This window comes from Pelodiscus sinensis, chromosome 23 (genome assembly GCF_049634645.1).
Source record: "Pelodiscus sinensis isolate JC-2024 chromosome 23, ASM4963464v1, whole genome shotgun sequence".
Lineage (NCBI taxonomy): Eukaryota > Metazoa > Chordata > Testudines > Trionychidae > Pelodiscus > Pelodiscus sinensis.
The window spans coordinates 15,943,786-15,964,591 of record NC_134733.1 but is presented as its reverse complement, the minus strand read 5'-3'; the positions used below and the strand labels follow the sequence as shown (position 1 = coordinate 15,964,591).

The 20,806-nt window shown below is 43.3% G+C and overlaps 1 protein-coding gene across 4 annotated transcripts in view; it reads left to right on the top strand.

Annotated features, from left to right (window-relative positions):
• The window catches only part of SDF4 (stromal cell derived factor 4), a 48,329-nt gene that overhangs the window by 12,014 nt on the left and 15,509 nt on the right, over positions 1 to 20,806 (top strand). For all 4 annotated transcript variants that reach the window (XM_075906596.1, XM_075906595.1, XM_075906594.1 and 1 more), the window contains 2 exons: positions 6,012 to 6,148; positions 10,813 to 10,926. In XM_075906596.1, coding sequence (XP_075762711.1) covers positions 6,012 to 6,148; positions 10,813 to 10,926 — 251 coding nt within the window. The remainder of the gene's footprint in view (positions 1 to 6,011; positions 6,149 to 10,812; positions 10,927 to 20,806) is intronic.

Sequence of the window (20,806 nt, the reverse complement as noted above, 5' to 3'; positions counted from 1 at the left end):
CACTTAGTGGAGACAAGATAAACCTCCAGCATAAAACCATTCTAAATGTACTGACTAAATAGGTATTAAATAGACCATTCCAGTACTTTTACACTGGGTGGTGGGGGTTATTGGGTTTTTTTGGTTTTGGGGGATGTTGGATATGGTGCTAAGGTATTAAAGATTCTTTTCTCTTTTCTGTCCAGTTATTGAGAGAGGAAACAGAGGTGCAGCAAACTTCAGTTTCTCCCTGTGATAAGAGCAAAATTATTTTTAATTGTGATTAAAAATGAAGTTTATCAGGTTCTACGGGGGAATTAACTAATAATTTATGATCTTCAAGCTTCAGACTAGGGATGTTAAAATGCACATGAGCCACTGCTGAAAATTTCAGCTGTTACTCATGGGGTGTTGGGTGCCTCCCCAGTAGCCAGTGCACGTGCGGAGACAGCTTTTTAAGACTGCTCTCCATGCATACTGGCTCCCACCTGCTCCCCCGCGCTGCTGCATCAGATACAGACGCAGGGCAGCAGGCAGCTCTCCGAGAGCCATTGAGTGCTGGGAGCCTGTGTGTATCCGTGAACGTTAACCGATGAGCTCAGGCTCATCAGTTAACCATTTACACATTTACATTTTCACATCCCTAATTCAGATACTCCAATGGGTTAATTGTTTTAAACAGTAAATTGCCTATTGTAAAAACTTGAGGTTTTCATGAACTCTGAGAGCTGGTTGCTAAATGAAATCTTTCTTTTAACAAACTACTTTAATTTTTTGTTATGGAAAACGTATGCTAAATTGAATTTCTGTGTTAAAGCCAAAAACCCCATATTTGTTTCTCTAAAACAAAAGTAAAAAAAAAAATCCCTGAATTGTGTCCTGGTAGAATTATACTAGGATACGGGTTAATTTTGTCATGACATCTGTCACTGGACTCTCGGCCAAAATGATCACTTTATGCAAAAATTCGTGATGCATATCTGGTTATTTTTTAATATTTCCTTTGAGAAGGTGAGTATTTTTGCACGTGATGGGCCAAAAAGTGTGTTAAGATATATGCAGTATGTAATATGTGGCCATACCATGAATTATTATAGAGGGCCAGGGTTTTCAAAATTCTGACAACAACAAATTACTACATGACCCTCAGAAGTAGGGACTGAAAAATGAGCCTGTCAGAACCCCACTACCCTAAGGGGCAGGGAGTGGCCAAAGCCCAACCCCCATCACCTTGGTTGCAGGGGTGTAAAGCCATGGATTTCAGCCCCAGATTGGGGGCCTACAACCTGAACCCCACCCTCCAACTTCAACATCGGGGATGATCCAGTAACTTTGACATCAGGTGGTGGGTCTTGGGCTTTGAATTTGGCTTTTGGACCAGACCCCAGCAAGTCTAAAGCCAGCCCAGGCAGCCCCATTAAAATGGGGTCCCGACCCACAGTTAAGAGAACTGCTGCCATAGACTAGACTGCTAAAATTGAAACCACAAATCTCAGTTGTGAAGGGTGGGATTTCTTGGTTAATTAAAAACTAAATCTGTTTGAATTTAATAATTCCATTTCATTATTGTAGTACATGTGGTTTCCAGTCAGGATGTCTTTGTGGTAATGGACCTCCCACTACGTGTGTGTCTGAAAAATGAGTATTTAGCTTCTAGCTGCTCAAATTTTGCTAATATTTCCTGCCCATTTATATGCACACACAGTTGGCAATTGAGTGCAAATCCTTGACAAATTGTTCATGAGGTGACTAGCCAGAGCACTTTCATCCTGTTTGCTTTTAGTGTAGGGGTCAGGTTTTCTCTTTCTCCTGTGAAACACCTGAGCTAGATCCTTTTCGAGGCAGAGCAAATGGGGTTCTTCCAAGCACTAAAAGAGTAAAGGCTGAATGCCAGTGATGCTTTAAACCTGGCATTTGATATTATTTTTGTCATGCAGAATAGTAGTGCAGTGATTATGTTGGCGGATTGCCAAACGCAAAGGAGTGTTTTGATATACTAATGAAAAGGAGCATAGTTTGGGAATAATGTTGAAGTAATTCTAGTATACCAAAGTACAGTTTTCACTTAGAATACCATCACTTATCCTTTATGCAAGGGAAGGCAGATGAGACTGTCCATAGCAGTGGTAGATGTTGACAATTATACCAGTGGTTCTCAAACTTTTTGGCCCATGGCCCCACTTAGTTCAATGCAAACCTTTCTGGTGACCACCAGTTGCGAATGTAAACTCACTGTTAATTACACCCGAGCCATTTTGCTAGTGCTGCAACTAGGGAGAACAGTTTAATTTACCAGTAAGAAAGGAAATATTAATTTAAATAATTAAATAGATTAAGCACTTTAACTTTCTCATGTTAGTTTATCAAACTTAATTTTAAATAAAGTAAAATATTAATTTATGTCCAAAACAAAATGTTCCCATATTTTCTTTACTTATGGCTGGGGTGGGAAACCCTTTTTGGGATCGGGGCTACTGACCCACAGAAAAATCAGTTGGGGACCATACCATCTTCCCCCCCTCCAAAAATCCCCAAACCTCATGGATGTGGCCCCCAACTGAGATTCTTCACTTCCCTGGCACTCTAGTTCTACTCAGGGATGGGGAGGAACAGGGAGGATTGAGATTCAGGGCTTCCCATAGGCCAGATTACCTCTTCTGGGGTTCCAGGGTTAGGGATTTTGTGGACCTTCTGGGGTTGGGACAAAAATGAGGGTTTCGGTGAGCAGGAAAGGGCTGCCAGTGAGAGGGATGAGGGTGCAGGATCTGGGCAAGAGGTAGGATGCAGGAGGGGCTGAAGTTGTGAGGTCTGGATGGGAGGTAGAGTATCTCACCGGGGGAGGGGATAAGAGCAAGGGAAGGTGCAGTATATGGCCAGGAAGGGAAGGGTGGAGGAGCGAGCTGAGGGTAGGATGTCTGGCTGGGAGGGACGGTGGAGGAGCAGGCTGGGAGTAGGGTGTCTGGCCAGAGCAGAGGGTGCAGGAGCAGGCTGGGGGTACGGGATCTCAGAGGGGGGAGGAGGGTACAGGAGGGAGCTAGACATGGGAGAGCACTTACTTGACTTCGCGCCCCACACTGGTCTAAGGCACCGTGTAACATGGTCTCCCGCTGCTCCCACTGGCTGAGGGAGGGGGAGCGCTTCTCCATGAGACAGATTGCACAACAAGGCTTGGGGCCCCTAACCCCCTCCCCTCCCTACACCCTCCCTCTTCCACCCAGCAAGAAGCTGGCACTGGTGCTCCAACCTCGCAGGGGAGGGAGGGTGAGGCTGGAGCACCAGCACAGGCTCCCTGCTCTGGGGAAATAGGGGTGGGGGCTGAGCTCAGGCTGCAGATCACTAGTAGTCACCAAACTGCAGTTTGAGAACCACTAAATTATACTAAAAGTGGAATGAAGCTCATGGAACATGTTAGCTTGCTTGTTGTTATCGGGTTAGATTTTTTTAGATTTGATGGATTGTTTAGTTAAAAACCTTACCTACCTCAATAGCTGTGTCCTATTTTTCATGATCTGTGCTACACATGCTACTTCTAGAAATTGTAAAAAGTTGTCTATCCAACTCTTCTATATCAATTTAACTGTAAATAAATTTCTAGGTTTTTTTTTTATTCTCCTTTCGCTGAACAATCTGCTGTCTTAGAACTTTGAGCAAAACTTTCCATATTATTATTTAAATATTCATGAATTGTAGACTGTACTAGCTTCATTTGTCAGCATTGTTTGTACAGATTTACGTAAATCTGCTACCTAAATAAGATATCTATACACGCTATTATTTTGATGGTCCTTTCTGCCTCTTAGGGTACGTCTAGACTACATGCCTCTGTCATCAGAGGCATGTAGATTAGGCTACCAGACATAGGAAAATGAAGCGGTGATTTAAATAATCGCCGCTTCATTTACATTTACATGGCTGCCGCGCTGAGCCGACAAACAGCTGATCAGCGGCAGCCATGTAAATGTAAATGAAGCAGTGATTATTTAAATCGCCGCTTCATTTTCCTATGTCTGGTAGCCTAATCTACATGCCTCTGGCGACAGAGGCATGTAGTCTAGACGTACCCTTAGATTATAAGCTTAGAGCAAGGACTAGGTCTTGTTCTATAGAGTTGTAAATGCACTGTTTACTTTAAAAAATATGCTTTTGACATCCATAAAGGAACATGGCCAGCCTTACCACTGCTCATCCCAAATTCATTATATCAATGCATCTGGATGATTCTTGGGAACCACAGTGGTGAAGAAGAGCAATACCATATTGAGGACTGAGGAATGGGTTACTGGTCCATTTACAATCACTACATGGACAATCTTATTTGGGAACCATTATTACATTTCTGTAGCGAATAGAGGTCATGTGAATTGACTAGAGGCTTCTCATCTGATTTGGTCTTTCTAAAGCAAGTGAGAAATGTCAAAGTTATGTTACTTATTCAGTCCCAAAATATCACAATGTGCTAATTACTCAGAAAACTTAACTATAAAGCACGTACATGTACAATAAACATATTTTACTAGGTGTGCTGTAGATCACTGCTTGCCACAGCATCTATTAATGTGTGCATGTACTTACATTGTGAAAACTCAGTCCAGTACTTAAAAACGTTAATGTTGCACTTTTTAATACAGTGAACATTTAAAAAAGATAAGATGTTTTGATTGTTCTAAAGCTAACATTTGAGTTGACATTTAAAGGTGGAGGAACATATTTAATCTAAGTTTCAATGGTAAAATTTCAGACGTCTTGAGAGAGTGATGCAAACAGATCGAAAGATGAAGTGAAGCTTGTGTCTGAATACTGCTCTTAAAAATTTTAACATGGGTGGTTTTGGTATACTTTAAATCAGTTCTTAAATGTCAGCAAAATGACTCTTCTATTTTTGCTCACTTGATGTGATGTTCAGAAAAGGGACTCTAAACATGACATTTGGGTGATCATATGTATTCTTATTTCATGATATTCATATTAAATTTGTTCAACTGAAATATGATTGAACTGCCAATGGTGTAGACTCATCTGTTCTCTAAAATATGAGTAAACTTCTTGTTCTCTTATCCATCATTGCCAAAGTTGGCACATACCTTGCAATTTGATCATTGAGATAGAATGTATAGGTTATGGTTCTGAACATAAAATATCTTGTCTTTGTCCGAGAAAAGAGAAAGAGATATGACGGGCAGGATGGGGAGCAGGTGTCCATTATCTCAGTTTTAGTTTTTGTAAGATTGCTTTTCAGTCAACCATCCTTTAAATATGTAGAAACAATGGCCCCTTTCACAGATCATGGGGTAAAATAATCATTGGACGACAAAGCAGGAAAGGGAGAAGTGCTAGATCCTGAAAGCCAAACAGGTGGAAGGAAGAAATGATGAGTTATATACAGTCATGAAAGGCTGCAATAGCAAGCAAACTGAAAAATCAGAAACAATAATTAAGCCTTAAGTTCAGGAAAACTAGAGTTAATATAGTGTGGACTGTGCAACGTACTATTGTCTGTGCTTTCTTTATTTAAGAAAACAAGTTGCAGTTTTTAAAAAATGAGTAGATGTTGGAAATAACCAACTTACAGGATAATGAATGGTAATCAAGCATCTTACTTCAGTGGGCACTGGGCAGTCCCACTAATATTATTTCTTCGCTTGAGAAGAGCAGAAAGGGTGCTGTAACTCAAGGAAAGCCATGTGGTGTACTTGGAACATGTCTGTGCTGAACAGTTAAACAGTCTGAAAGTGCAAATAACTGATCCTTTTAAGGGAGTTTGTCTTACTCTGCCCACTCATTTATTCAGATTTCATGTTGAGCCATTTTTAATTACCCAAGTAACTTTGTAACTGTCTCTGAAATATTTGCTTTTCATTCCATTGTTTGGCATTACTTCATTACTCAAGTAGTGAGCAATTTACTTTTTTTCTGTAATTAAACTTCACCACCTCATTTCTGTCGTCTGTGCTTGTTAGTGGGCAGTGAAGAGGCATGTCTAGTGTTCTGTGGTATTTTTGGACTTTTAAGTGATCTCATATCTTCCCCTCTAGGGTAGATATTAATAGGGACAAAAGAATAAGTGCGAAGGAGATGCAGCGTTGGATCATGGAAAAGACAGAAGAGCATTTCCAGGAAGCTGTGGAAGAGAACAAAATGCACTTCCGAGCTGTGGATCCTGATGGTGATGGTAGGAGAACAACATTTGTCTTGTGAAATAGTCATTCTGGGCTTCTAAAAACATCGTAGCTAGAGGCCAAACTGACTATGGGCTACATTTAATTGCTCTGAAGTGTTCTCCTAAGCAAATCCTAGACCCTTTGAAGTTCATGAGACCTGTTTCATCCTTACATTTGTATCCTTTGGGGAGGACAGCAGAGGATTCTTCTCTGAAGACTTGACTACACTAGGGGAAACTTGGAATATTGTCTATGATTGCTATCTCTGCTTCAGCTTTACCAACATTAGTAATGTTGGGAACTCTAATGGAGAGATGTCATTTGCTCCCACAGTCACTTTCAACACTACATATATTAGGTAACCCTGCTCAGGAGAGGTCTAATTGACTTAGGCATGTTTGTGACTAATCGACTATCGGATAAGCAAATACTGTTGGATAGTCAATTAGCAACTCAACTCGTCCTCCTCTCCCCTTCCTCCCCCCCGCTGCCTCTATCAGAGAGTAGTAGCAAGTGTGGGGGGGAGCGGAGCAGGAGGCGGTGCTGGGGGGAATCGGCTCTAAGCGGAGGCACAGTGGGGAAAACAGCATGAGCAGAGACTGCTTCAGTGCCCGCTCTCGCCGTTCCCACTGTGGGTACTTCTGCTTTTGAAATGTACAAAGAGCCTTCCGGGGTTCTTGAATATTTCAAAATCAGAAGTGCCGCAGGCAGCATGGGGGAAGCGGGGAGTCAAATAATCCCTGCTCGCAGTGTGCTCTCTGTGGCACCTCCCACCCCCACTGCCTCTCTGAGAGGCACCAAGTGGGGGGGACAAGAGCCAGCACTGGGGGAGAGCTGGCTTAAAAGCCAGTTCCCCCCCAGCCCTGTCTCCGAAGGGCTGCCTGCCTCTATCAGAGGCAGGGAGCTGGGCTCCCTTGCGGACATAGGTTGCCACCAAGCAGCCCCTGTTCGTGGCAGCCAGTGCTGTCTGCTGTGAAGAGTGGCTGCTGGACTCAGCACGAACTGAGACTGAGCAATCCTGGGTCACGCTGATCATTTCACCTCTTCATTTTAAATGAGCCCAGCAGCTCTTATTACATTTAAAATGCACAGCCACAGCATGGGTGGCTCTGGAGCCTGCATGAGCCAGGACTGTTCATTTCTGGCTGGAGTCAGCTCCTAGAGCTACCCCCGCTGCAACTCTGCATAGCAGCACTTATTGCCTAATTGTATAGTCGATACAAACTGTATCAACTCTACAATTAGCCAGATAATCGCATTTTAACATCTTTAAATTTACTTCATTTAAAAATGAATATCAGTATTGAGGCTTCCAACATTAGTAACGCTGGCTGAGAAATGCTAGTGCTGGCAGCTGTTGGAAGTTTTAAAAAATTCCCCACAGTTGCCAGGGTTGATCTTTTATTGACTTTAAGGAAATCAAAGAGCAGATTCAGTGATAATGTTGTAAGGCAAAAGCAGTATAGTTAACCAGACAAATGTAGCTATTGGATCTTTGATCACTCTCTGGGAAGCTGCTTAGTCTGTAGTACAAAAGGCTTATGCAGGGATGGGGAATTTTTTTTTCCGTTGGGGCCACTGACCCACAGGAAAATGAAACAACGTGAGAAACAAACAAAAAAAAAAACCAGAACAAAACATATGCCTCACTCACTCAACTTGGTACTTGCCACACTCCAGCTCCACCTGGAGGGGCACCAAGCCTGCAGGCTTCTGGCTCGTGGCAGAGATTGGCTGCAGGCTGTATTAAATTAAGCCAGGCGCCAGATCTGGCTTGAAGGCCATACATTCCCTACTAATGACTTAAAGGAACAAGAAATTTAACATGGCAGCCATTAGGGTTGTGAAAGGTTAACAGGTAAGCCTAAATGGTTAATGCTTACCAGTTCCAGTTAGGGTGGGTGGGAAGCTGCTCCAGCCCTGCAGAGCCTACTGCAAGCAGGGGCTGCTCCGGCTGGTCAAAGGAGCCCCTGTCAATTGCAGGCCTGGCTAGTCCCCTATCTCCGCTGCAGGTTTACACACTGGCTCCTGGGAGGGGCCAGCACCCTTTGCTGGCTGCAGCAGCAAAGCCTCTTCCCCAGGAGCAGGGCTGGCAGCACTTACCAGTTTTGTAGGTTGCCAGGTAGTTTCAGAAAAAATACTGAACAGCAGCAACAAAAAACCCGCCAGTTAAGCAAAAAAAAAAAAAAAAAAAAAGAAAGAAAGAAAGAAAAGTGGCCCCTTTAAAAACCGTGTGATGAGGCTTTTTGGCCCTAACAGGCGGTCACCTGCCGTCTTGCCTCCCTGCGCCAGGCCGGACAGCTCCACACGGAACCCGGTCATCACTAGGGTTGCCTGGCTGACTTCGTATTGAGCTGGACAGCCCAGGATTTTCACCTTCTGGCTGGGGGAAAAAAATCAGAAAGTATCGGACATTTTAGGTGTCCGGTATTTTCTGAATTTTTTACCAGACAGGAGGTGAAAATAGAGGACTGTGTGGTTCAATACCAGACACCTGGCAACCCTATGGTTTTGTGCCCCAGGAGGTGGCTTCACTGCCGCAGTGAAGCTTCCTTGGGAGGGGAGGGATTGGCAGGGGCTGGTAGCCCTGCTCCAGGGGAGGCTTTTCTGCAGACGCTGCAATATAAAGTTTACTTAATAGTGCAGAGCCCACAGCATGTAATCACTAGCATTTTTAGCAGTTATCGGGGTGGGAACAATTTTTTTGAGGTGGCCCCTGGGGCGGGGCCTCAAACAGATGTGGCGGGGCCAGGATGCTTCTGGGCTTCCCCACCTACAGACCATGATAGGTCTGGGGATGGGGGAGCCCCTTTGCCTCCCCTTCTTACTAAGCTCCATGCCCCTGGTGGTGGGAGGCGACTTCCGGTGCTCCCCCACCCCCAAGGCCATTCAGGGTCTGGGAGCGCATGAAGTCTCCTCCCGCCCTGCCAGGAGCACGTGGCACTTCTAAGTGCTGCATGCTCCTCGCAAGGCAGGGGTAGGGCGGAGGAAACTTTGTGCACACCTCCTGCCCCCAGCCCCTGATTGACCTGGAGGTAGAAGGAGCCCATAAAGTTTTTTCCACCCTACCCTTACCTTGCAAGGAGCACACAGCGCTTTGAAGTGCCGCATGCTCTTTGCAGTGCAGAGGAAACTTTGTGTGCTTCCCTCTGCCCCCGGCCCTAATTGGCCTAGGAACAGGGGGAGCGGCCGGGCCCCTGCTGGCCGGATCAAGCCACTTGGCGGACCGGATCCATCCCGCGGAGGTCCTTTTGCGTACCCCTGAGTTATATGGTTATCTTTTTAAATGCATTCTTACATCCCTAGTTGTCATTCAGTCAGATTGAATTCTTAGGTTGCCCTGCTCATTAAAAATAATATAGGGACCAAATTCTGCCCTTGCCAAAGCAGACTGTGAAGAAAGATCTCACAAAACTAAGTGATTAGGCAACAAAATGGCAAATGAAATTTAATGTGGATAAATGTAAAGAATGCACATTGGAAAAAATAGCCCCAACTCTACATACAACATGATGGGGGCTAATTTAGCTACAAGTAATCAGGAAAGAGATCTTGGAGTCATCGTGGATAGTTCTCTGGAGACGTCCACTCAGTGTGCAGCGGCAGTCAAAAAAGCAAACAGCATGTTAGGAATCATTAAAAAAGGGATAGAGAATAAGACAGAGAATATCTTATTGCCCTTATATAAAACCATGGCACACCCACATCTTGTATACTGCGTACAGATGTGGTCTTCTCATCTCAAAAAAGATATACTGGCATTAGAAAAGGTCCAGAAAAGGGCAACTAAAATGATTAGTGTTTGGAACGGGTCCCATCTGAGGAGTGATTAGAGAAACTAGGATTTTTCAGCTTGGAAAAGAGGAGACTAAGGGGGGATATAATAGAGGTCTATAAAATCATAAGTGGTGTGGAGAAAGTGAACAAGGAAAAGTTATTTACTTGTTCCCATAATATAAGAACTTAATATAAAAACATATATTAATTCCACCAAATAAAATTAACAGGCAGCAGGTTTAAAACAAATAAAAGGAAATTCTTCACACAGCGCAGTCAACCTGTGGAACTCCTTGCCTGAGGAGGTTGTGAAGGCTAGGACTTTGACAGGGTTTAAAAAAGAACTAGATAAATTCATGGAGATTAGGTCCATTAATGGCTATTAGCCAGGATGGGTAAGGAATGGTGTCCCTAGCCTCTGTTTGTCAGAGGGTGGAGATGGATGGCAGGAGAGAGATTGCTTGATCATTACCTCTTCGGTTGACTTCCTCTGGGGCACCTGGCATTGGCCCCTGTTGGCACAAAGGATACTGGGCTGGATGGCCCTTTGGTCTGACCCAGTATAGCCGTTCTTATGTTATGGTAATACATTTGAGCTCCTGTTTAGGAGCAAAGATATAATTTTGACAGTTGACGTGGACAATCATAGGAATATCTCAGGCCTTACCTTTGTGGAAAGGAAACTTAGCCAACTTTGAGGAGTGGTTGGGAGGTGTTATTGCCACATCCCTGTTCATAGTTATGCACAGGTGTTGGATAGTTATTAGTAAATGTGAATGGATGTGGCTCTTGCAGATGTGAGATGTGATTTCACAAATGATTTCAAAGGAAACAAGACCAAAATTGGATATTGAAGTGTTATAATTTGTCACATCTGAGATATGACTCTGTCTTTCAGGTCACGTATCCTGGGATGAGTATAAAATAAAGTTTTTGGCAAGCAAGGGCTTTAATGAAAAAGAGGTTGCAGAGAAGATAAAAAACAATGAAGAACTAAAAATTGATGAAGAAAGTAAGTATTTTCGGTTGCTGGTACCAGCATTTTCCCCCTAAGAAAAGCACTGTACTGCTCCAGTGCTGTGACCAGCAGTAAATTGACTGAACTAGCAGCTTAGAAATCAAGACTCAGTACTGAATTGTTGTTCCAGCTGTATAATTGCATCTATTTTGGCTTTGAAAGGAGACAAAAGTGAAATGCCACAGTAGGAGCTGCCAAGAATGAAGAGAAGAAAGGAGTTGAACATTAAACACTACTTTTAGGCTACGTCTACACTGTGGGTGTTTTGCGGAAGAGGAAATGCAAATGGAATGCTCATTTGCATATCTCACTATTATTTGCATATCTTCCCATGATTTTTGCAGAAGAGGTTTTTGTGATTAAAAGCCCTGTGTAGACGGGGCCATTTGTCGGGAAAAAAAACATTTTGCGCAAGATCCCTTATTCCTCAAAAAATGAGATTTACAGGCTCTTGCGCAAAAGTGTTTCTTCTGACAAATGGTCTGTCTACACAGGGCTTTTTATCACAAAAACCTCTTCCGCAAAAAAGATCAGAAGATATGCAAATGAATGCTGCATTTGCATTTCCTCTTCCGTAAAACACCCACAGTGTAGACGTAGCCTTAATGATTAGGTCCTTGAGAAGCCCTCTAGTCCTATAGAGAGTTGACCCTAAATTTTTAGGATGAGTGGATTTCTGTTTTGCAATGATCACCTTTCTAGCTGTGGGAAATCACTTCTCAATAGAATGCCAAGATGAAAAAAGAAAAGGCAGACTAAATTAGTTATACATAAATGTTAGCCCGATACATTTTACAGCAAGTGCAGATTAGCTCATCTCACAGTTTACTTTGAGAAGTAGGAATGATCATGCGAAAAAAGAAATACAGCAGAGCCCCATATCCGATGTAATTGGGATTGATGCGATTGGATAATCTGAAGACTGGGAAAGTGCAAGGTTGCAGCGCCATCTAGCAGCCACCAGAGGGATTGCCTGCTTCTGCATCTGTGTGAGTGATGGGTAGAGGGTCAGACAGAGTTCTACTGAGAGTTCTTGTTACTGCCCTGGGCTCCTGTGTGTTGAGTTGGTAGAATAGCTTTTCATTTCTGAAGATTTACAGTGAAATTTACAGCCCAAAGTGAAAGTTAGTTAGGCAGTTTCAACTTGGTCTTCATTCAGCCAGTGTGCCCTGCAATGCTAGCAAACTAGGGACCAGCTCGTGTCAAGTGTATAGGTGTCATCTGAATATTGACAAGTTCATAGCTGGAAGCCTGATCAGATCACCTATACTTTGCCTCCTCCCAACCTTTGACTAGGGATGTAAAATCCCATTTAATTAGTTAACCAATTAAACAGGGCAGGCTGGGATACCCCCTGCCAGTGGCAGGCCCCCTGGGACTGGAGCAGCTCCTTGTCTGTGAAGGATGAGGGGCTACTCCAGCTGCCACCATAATTGGTAAGCCTCGCCCTGGCTCAGGGTGAGGCTTACCAGTTAACCATTAACATCCCTACCCTTGACTCAACATATCAGGAATTCATCAGCAGGTTCCAAAACTGTGGAAGGTTGTCTCGAAGGGCTGTCTTCACCTCCTCTGTAACTACCCATAATAACTTCTCCTGCACCATCAGATCAGTTTTTCATAGTCACCTTCAACCCTGACCCTATTATCCATTTTTTAAAATAAAATTACACATTTTATGTGCATATTCGATATAGGTGATACTGTCAAATACTTTAAGATTTCTAAACTTCAAAGCAATAGGACACAGGTGTGATCTTAAACCTTTTCAATACTTTTTCTTTATATGCATCTTAGCATCACCCTCCTGTATGATTTAAAACTCATCTTGACTTTTCAGTTAGTTAATCTGATCAAGAGGATTGATATCCACTTATCCTCTTGAACCTTGTGGATACCATACAGTGTCTCAGAGATGGGCAGGAACTCTATACAGTCAGTTTCTTGATAAATTAGTCAGGCTTTCTCCCTGTGTAGGGTATACCCACTAGCCCAAGGTATTTTGCTGCTCCACTATTTTGAGTTGTAATGTGCAAGCTTCCATCTATTTTTGGTGTGTGTTAGGGATGTAAGCGAGTAGTCAAGAAGTCTGCTCGCTTCCCCCCCACCCTACTTGCTGTCTCTGTATCAGAGCACAGACATCCCAGCTCTTTATACATTTAAACTGCAGAGGCACAGCAAGGGTAGCTCCTGGACCCGGCGCGAGCCAGGAAACCTTCTCTTATTGACTGTGTAGCTGATAAAAATTTTATTGACTACACTATTCGTGGATTACCCACCTCTTAACATTCTTAGTGTGTGCTCTCCTCCACTTCTAGCTCCATGCATTCTTCAATGAGCTTTCTCCTCTACCTCCTAGGTTTTTCTTTTCCTTTATCTGCAATTCCACCATCATTCTCTGGTGCTCACATTCTTCTTGGGCTGGTCAGAGCTTCAGCCATACCAGTCTGCATGTAGGGCAGAGGGAATTCATGCCCCGCCAATTCCTTTCCATGCTGACAGGTCAAAACTTATGCCCAAAGCTCTGTTCTAGATTTGTAGCTATCTCTACAAAATTTAAGGGGAGTGTGGGGAGAAAATCCCAAGTGAAGGGAAATCTCCCTGGCCTCTCAGATGTATTTCTAGACTCTTCTTCTCCCTTAACCTAACACCAACTTTAATAAAAAACTCAAGGGATCCTAGATGTTAAGGCCCAATACCCTAAGGCAGTCTGCCACGCTGCAGACTCCGGTGTGTTGAAATCAGGCTGAGCATCTACAAAGAGCAGTGGAATGCAGGTATACTAGCCCTAGAATGATAAAAGCTCTTTTCCCTATAAGCTGAATAGAGATTACCTCTGCTCAGCTAGGGACACCTGGGTCCAGTTAAGGGCTGCCTGAGACCTTTAAAAACACCTCCTCTTGAGAGAAGATGAGAGACTAGCTGCTGCAGAGCTGGTGGGAGTCAGGAGAAAGACTTCTTCAGGGTAGGAGGTTGCTCTCCTTCCTACAGGGGAAGCTACCTAATATCCCTTCTTGGGGAAGGACCAGCACTTTGGGACAAACAGTTAGACCACCTCACCCCCAGAGAGGGGTTAGTAAAAAGTATCCACTTGTTTTGTGTTATAAATGTGTTTCTTTTATGTGTAGAGGAGTTTTCCTTGGGCCTTCCCTGGGCATATCTGGAAAATATTGACAATAAACCCCAACTGGTAAAATAAACACCATGCAGAGTGGGGCTGATTTTACTCTATGCCTTCCCCTCCACCATCAGGGAAGCAAAGCACTGAGCCTGGTAAGGTGGAGGAGGTGCCTTGCCCCACCAGCCATATAATACCAAGTTACCCAAAACTCAAGATCATCCCACCTTTTGCACTTCTAACCCTCTGTTTTAGTGCCACAACTGATGCCCTGGGGACAGCAGTAGAGAAGGAAGAAGAGCCAGTGAGCAATGTTAGGACTGAGTCTGGGAGATGTAGTGAAAAATGTATTAAAGATGCTAAGGTAAATGTCATAGATTATAAGTCTGGGAGGGGGACGGTATCCCCAAGTCACTTTAGTTAAGAAGAGTTTAGTGAGAGGAAGACAAAACTCGATGTAAGAGTTAGCTTTGAGTTCTCTGTGGCTGTGCTCTGGCTAAGATCTATCTGGAGCAGAAAGGTTTTAAGGGTCAGATTGTTGTAGCTTCAGGAGTTTGTTTCCTACTGATATTTTAATAGGTAGTAACATTGTAGCCATATCTAAACAGGTAAATGTTATAACCTGCAGGCAAGAGAGTGTTCCTCTGGTCCACAGATAAAATAGATGAGTCAACAGGGAGGACTAGAAATGGGCGGGGCATAGGGAATGCCACTGCAGCTGGGAGCCTTGGGTCTTTCAAATTCCCTCTGGAGTTCTGGACTCCCAGCTGCTGGCCATAAAACATTGGTGGGGGAAAGGAAGGGTTCTGCCCCAGCCTTTCCCTTTCTGCCCAAGGCACGGCCTGGTTCAGGGCACACTGGTAAGTCCCAGCATCTACTTTCAGCCCTGTCTGAGTGTCTGTAGGGGCTATGTCTAGACTGCAAGCCTCTTTCGAAAAAGAGCGTCTAGACTGCAAGCGGAACTTTCGAAAAAGCAAGCCACTTTTTCGAAAGAAAGCAGTGAGTGAGTCTGGATGCTCTCTTTCTAAAAAGCCCTGTTGGCATTCAAGAACGCCTTTTTTCGAAAGAGCACTTTCGAAAAAAGGCGTTCTTCCTCGTGAAATGAGGTTTACCGCCGTCGAAAGAAAAGCCGCGTTCTTTCAATTTAATTTTGAAAGAACGCGGCTCTAGTCTAGACGCAGGTGAAGTTTTTTCGAGAAAAGGCTACTTTTTTTGAAAAAAACCCTGAGTCTGGACACAGCCTTGGTGTCGTAATACCCCTCACAAAACCTTTCAGCACTGACAAGAAATATATACTTGGCAGAATCCACCAGGGTACCCTGAAGCCACAGTATTAGCTAATACCAAAGCTGAGATGGTAGCCACTGCCTTATTCACCATTTTTACCAAGCAGGATTTCCTAGAGAAATTGTCACAGAAGTGTATGTCTGAAGGGCACCCTCAGAATTTTTTTTCCGAATGTCCAGCCTACATTTGCTTTGGTGCAGTTTATGCCTATTGCTTCTTGTCCTCTGAGGATCTCTGAACCTTTTTTGGGTCAGGGACCACTGGCCCACAGAAAAATCAATTGGAGGGCACACACATGTGAGGAGGGGGTAAAAATCCATCACTGAGGTGGCCCCCAAGAGAAGCAGGAAAAAAGACTCCCCTCACTCTTGCAACTCAGGGTTCTCCTTGTCCTCCAGCTCTGCAGGAAAGAGGGTCTGAAGCTCTGGGCTCTTCCTGGGGCTGGACTAACTCTTTTGAGGGCCTGGGACAAGCAGATTTTGTGCCCTCACCCTAGTGTTCTGGTGTAAAGCCAAAAATTAGGGGGTTCAGTGTGCAAGAGGTGACTGCTGGGGTGCAGGGTGGGGGTGCTAGTTCTGGGCAGGAGGTAAGGTGCAAGACTGAGGGGATTTAGGATCAGGGAGGAAAGATGGGGTGGGGCAGGTGATTGGGACACTTACCTGGCTCAGCTCCCATTTGGTGCAGAGCTCAGGTGGCTCCATGCTGCCCTCTGCTTGCAGGCATTTTGCCCCCATGGCTCCCATTGGCCAGGATTCCTGACCAGTGGGAGTGTTGGGGGTGGAGCTTCCCTGTGCTGTCATTTCCCCCCCAACCCGGAAGAAGGGGGAATGGCAGCACATTCAGCTGCCCCCTGCCAGGCAGAGCTGCCATGCAGGGACTTGAGCACCAGCCTCCTGCTGCTTCCCCCCACATCAGAGACCTAGCACTTGCATTCCAGCCACCTGGGAGACAAGAATGCTTGCCAGATCAAGGCAAACTGTAGGTTCCTGATTTAAAGGCTATTTCCTGTCATCCAGAAATTAATGGTCTGGGGGAGAGGTTTAATGGAACTTTGAAAACTGATGAAAATATGTCACCGGTGAGAGGATGAGTGGGATGTGTATGCTATGTCTATACAGCAGGGTTATTTTGGAATAATTGACATTATTCCAAAATAACATAATCCGCTTCTATACGGCAAGCAGTTATTTCAATATAATATCAAAATAATGTCGAGCTGGATGATATTCTAGGAGGGGTGGGTAAGATTCCGTGGCCTGTACTGTGCAGGGGGTCAGACTAGATGATCATAATGGTCCCTTCTGACCTTAAAGTCTGAGACTTCTTACTCTGACTCCTGTAACCCTTATTTTACAAGGAGTAAGGGAAGTTGGAGGATGAGTGCTCTAACTTGGACTTCCTGCTGTGTAGACAGCGCCAAAAGCCAAAATAAGCTATTTTGACTTAAGCTACGTAACTTGAGCCACATCAGCTGTGTAGCTTATTTCCGTTTTAGCCCTCTAGTGTAGACGTGCCTTTATTTATTGTTTGCATATAGCTGTTTCCCAGTAGAATCTACGGGTTTTGCCCTTTTTGATCTCTGGTATGGGAGACCGGTTAGGGCTCATATAGTTTTAATTTGAGACTCTTTGGAGGGTATTGCAGAGGAGACAGCAGACAACCTGTATGGGAATTTACAAGATAGATCTATTGCAACAGAAAAAGTCCGAAATCACAGACGGCTCATTACAGTAGGCATGCTGAAGAAGTTCATGTGATCTTTGTGATTTGTGCTAAGGGAATGTTTACTGATCCTTTAATGGTTTTGTTCAGGGAGAGCAAGGAAGAGACTGTTTTTGAGAACACTGAGATGTGGCTCTGAAAAGCCCCAACACGAGAAATGTTAGTTGCTTTAAAGCAGGCATATCAATCTCGAAGTCTACTGAGGGCTGCACAAACGAAAACGGATAGCTTTCAGGGCCACCAAAGAAAATGTACTTCTATCAGAAAGTCATAATTATTTATTATTATTAGATTGTTTTAGGTATATTTTATAATATTTTTTCGGGTCTTGTTTGAATATAATACAATCATTTGATGTGTAATATTTTTATTTGCATCCTTGAAGACTTTGAGTCTAAGATGCTTTAGCACCCATTGCTCTTCCCCTCCTGCACAGCCAGGCACTTCCAGCCTCCCTGCTCTAACCCAATTCCCTTCCTTTCCCCCAAAGCTGGGCACCTCCTGTTTCTCTCTCCCCCCCCCCCCCCCCAACCCAATTCCCCTCCCCTCCCCCAGAGCCAAGTATCCCTCCCCCCCCCCCCCCCCCACTCTAACCTAATGCCTGGGCTCCAGAGCTTCTGCCACAAGCTTCTCCATCCAGGCACTGGGACTTGTGCGCAGAGTGGCTGGCTGTGAGCAGTCTGGGCACACGGCTCAGAACCAGCAGGAGTTGCATTTCTTTAATCAAAGAGCTGTGGGTTGGCCACTCCTTTTATAAATAATATAACCAGGCGGGCTGCACTTAGTAATTTATAAAGATGTAATCGCAGACCGCAAAAAAATTAGATTGGGCCGCATGTTTGACATGACTGCTTTAAAGCATCACAGGCATGTATTTTCCAACTACCAGGTTTAATTGATAGATTGGCACTCACAGCATGCCAGACAGTGTGACATGCTCTTCCTTCCTTCCTTCCCCCCCCCCAAAAAAAAGGTCCCACTGCAGTTTTTGCATAGTGAGTGGTCTTTTCTTAGGAGATACAGAAGCCTGGAATAACAGATGTGTCGAAGCTGTTAGGATAGTGGTGGGTTTGAACTATCCTTCATACTAGCCAACCATGTTGAGTCTCTCACTCTCCTGAGGACTAAGTTGAGAAAATATTCTCTAGCTTGGTTCTGAATGCCTTGATTGCTCTTCTGTTCTTGTGGACAAATAAATAACATAACAAGCTGATGAGTTAACAAAACAGTGTACCATTTCAGTCCTATTGTTGATTTTTATTAGAATGCTGAGGAGGAGGGATTCATAATTTGCAGAACTTTTTCATTTATATATAAACCCAAAATACATTCAGGAAACTGTCCGAAGTATGTACTGTCTTCCTACTACTCAATGAATACTACATATAGAGCAGCAAAACCAGATCATTCAAAGCCATCTAATTTCCATATTATGCAAAAAGAGAGTCTTCATTTTAGTGAGATTGAATATTGCTCTGTGTCACTCTGCAGTTTTGTGTTGAACCACACCTGTTGTACTTCTAAACAAGGTGACTCTATTAAGGAGCAATTTCTTTCCCTGTCTCAAAAATATTAAATTTACTGTTAATTTTTCCTTGCAGGAATTAGTCATGTGAAAGTGGGTTATGTTTCCATTTATCAAAAGGCAACTAAAATGCAAATAGGCCTTTGATTTTTATGCAATACAGGTGTTTTCCCTGCCATTTCTTATGGCATTGTGGTTAACTACAGTTTACGGGAATGCTGATCAGATAAAAATGTTTAAGATCTGCCGAATAAGGAAATTGTGTATGTAGTTAATTATAGTACCCAGGCAACAGACAATTGAGCTTTGTTTGGGAAAATCACACTAATTGTCTACCACTTCCTGAGGATGAGGACAGACAGAATTAGTTTCTCACTACAGCATCTCATAGTGATTAGTCTAGATAAAATATTCATCATGTTTCTCCCAATATCTAGGAACGTGTAAGGATGGCATTCTTATTCTCAACAATGGAGCATATGTAACTTAGGGTTGCTCTGCAACATTCCTGCATTTCTGATACTGACATATCCAGGGTAGAAAGGCACTGGGTGGTAGTTTGGTGCAGCAAACTAGATTGAAACTATAATTTTACTTCATTTGTGACTAAAATACTCATAGGAGAAGGATACTTTTGATTTATGGATATTTAGGGTTGACAAAGATAAGCCAATGTAAGCTAATTTTGCAGCTACTTTAAGTGATACCTATGAGCAGCCACGTGCATCTCAGTCTGTTTTCAAAATGTATTGAAATCAGTGGGAAGTCCTTTCGTGATTTTTTTCAGTAGGCATTGGATCAGGTCTTTACTGAGAGGGAAAATGTTGCCAAGGAAACCTGGATTGTCTAGTTCTTATTTTAAAAATATGCATTGGAACTTCAAACTCCTTTCTGTATGGCTCCTGATAATGCTCTGACTAGCATGTTCTGTATATGAAAGGAGAACTTGTAAGAGATGGGCAGATGGCATTTCAGTTTAAAAAAAATAGCATTAACTGTACTTTGTTTCCAAACCTGCCCCATAGTTGGAGCACACTAAGACCACCTAAAAGATTCTTCGATCTGTGTACAATTAACCATATCCTAAATTCTAGGGGAAGATAATTAATTATGAAATGCTGCTAGAAATATGGAGGCAACTGATGCTTTTTTTCCTTATGTATAATTTAACACCTGAAAGCATGTTAGACACATTGCAAAAGAGATAAAACATGATCCCTGTCGCTAGGGTTGATGGAGATTAACCATTTAACCCGATAAGCTAAAACTTATCCGTTAATGGTCTCAGTTACATTTACCCAGCTCCCAGGGAGGCAGCTTTTCTGCTGCAGGGCAACAAATCCACCTTGGTTCCTGGGAGTTGGGTGGTCCGGGGGTGGTGGCCCCAATCCCAGGGCGGCTTCATTGCGGGCTCTGCAGTATAAAGCTAAGATTTTCAGCAGCTATTTGGTTAGCTATTACATGATTTTTAACACAAGAAGTTAACCACCTGTCACAAAGAGTTAATTTTGGACATGTAACACAGGATTATATAGAATGTTGTTGGGTCTTGCTAAATAAGTGTGTGTGAGAGGCTGGACTTTCAAGTGTTTGTCATTAAACAAGATATATGGGGGGAAACTATGTATTTAATCCTTTCAAATTCAGTTTCAATCCCAAACTGCCTAGGTGTGTATTGTAAACCTGGATGCTTTATATTGCAGATTAAAAAACAACTCTGTAGTATACTTTCAGTGGAAACTATTATTCGGATAGTAATTTTTTCAGTCAGTCAAATTCAGGAAAACATCCGTGTTTAAAAAAAAAAATGCTTGTCAGACATGACACATACGAAAAAAATGAAAGAAACAGAAGCGTAAGTTGGCTTTTTTGTTCCAATGTAAGTCTATGCATGTGTGGTTAAATTTGCATCTGCTTCTTGCGGCAAAAATGTTCCACTTACTAGATTCTGTCCAAAACTGAAGAATTTGCAAGGTTTGGGTCTATAATACAACCAATTTTTAAAATAAAATATTCTGATATACAATACTTGGCGAGAAACTCTAAACTTGCTAAAATGTAAATTTAGTTTTTATTTTGCAGCTGTAGTGATGACTATGGTTAAGGTTGCAACAGTATTTCCAGTGTAAGCAGTAACTTCAAGTCTCTTACGTTTCCAAAACTTTCATCTGTTGGGGTTAAATCGCTCAAGTTTTCTCTTTGGCCCGGGTCAGATGATGGTG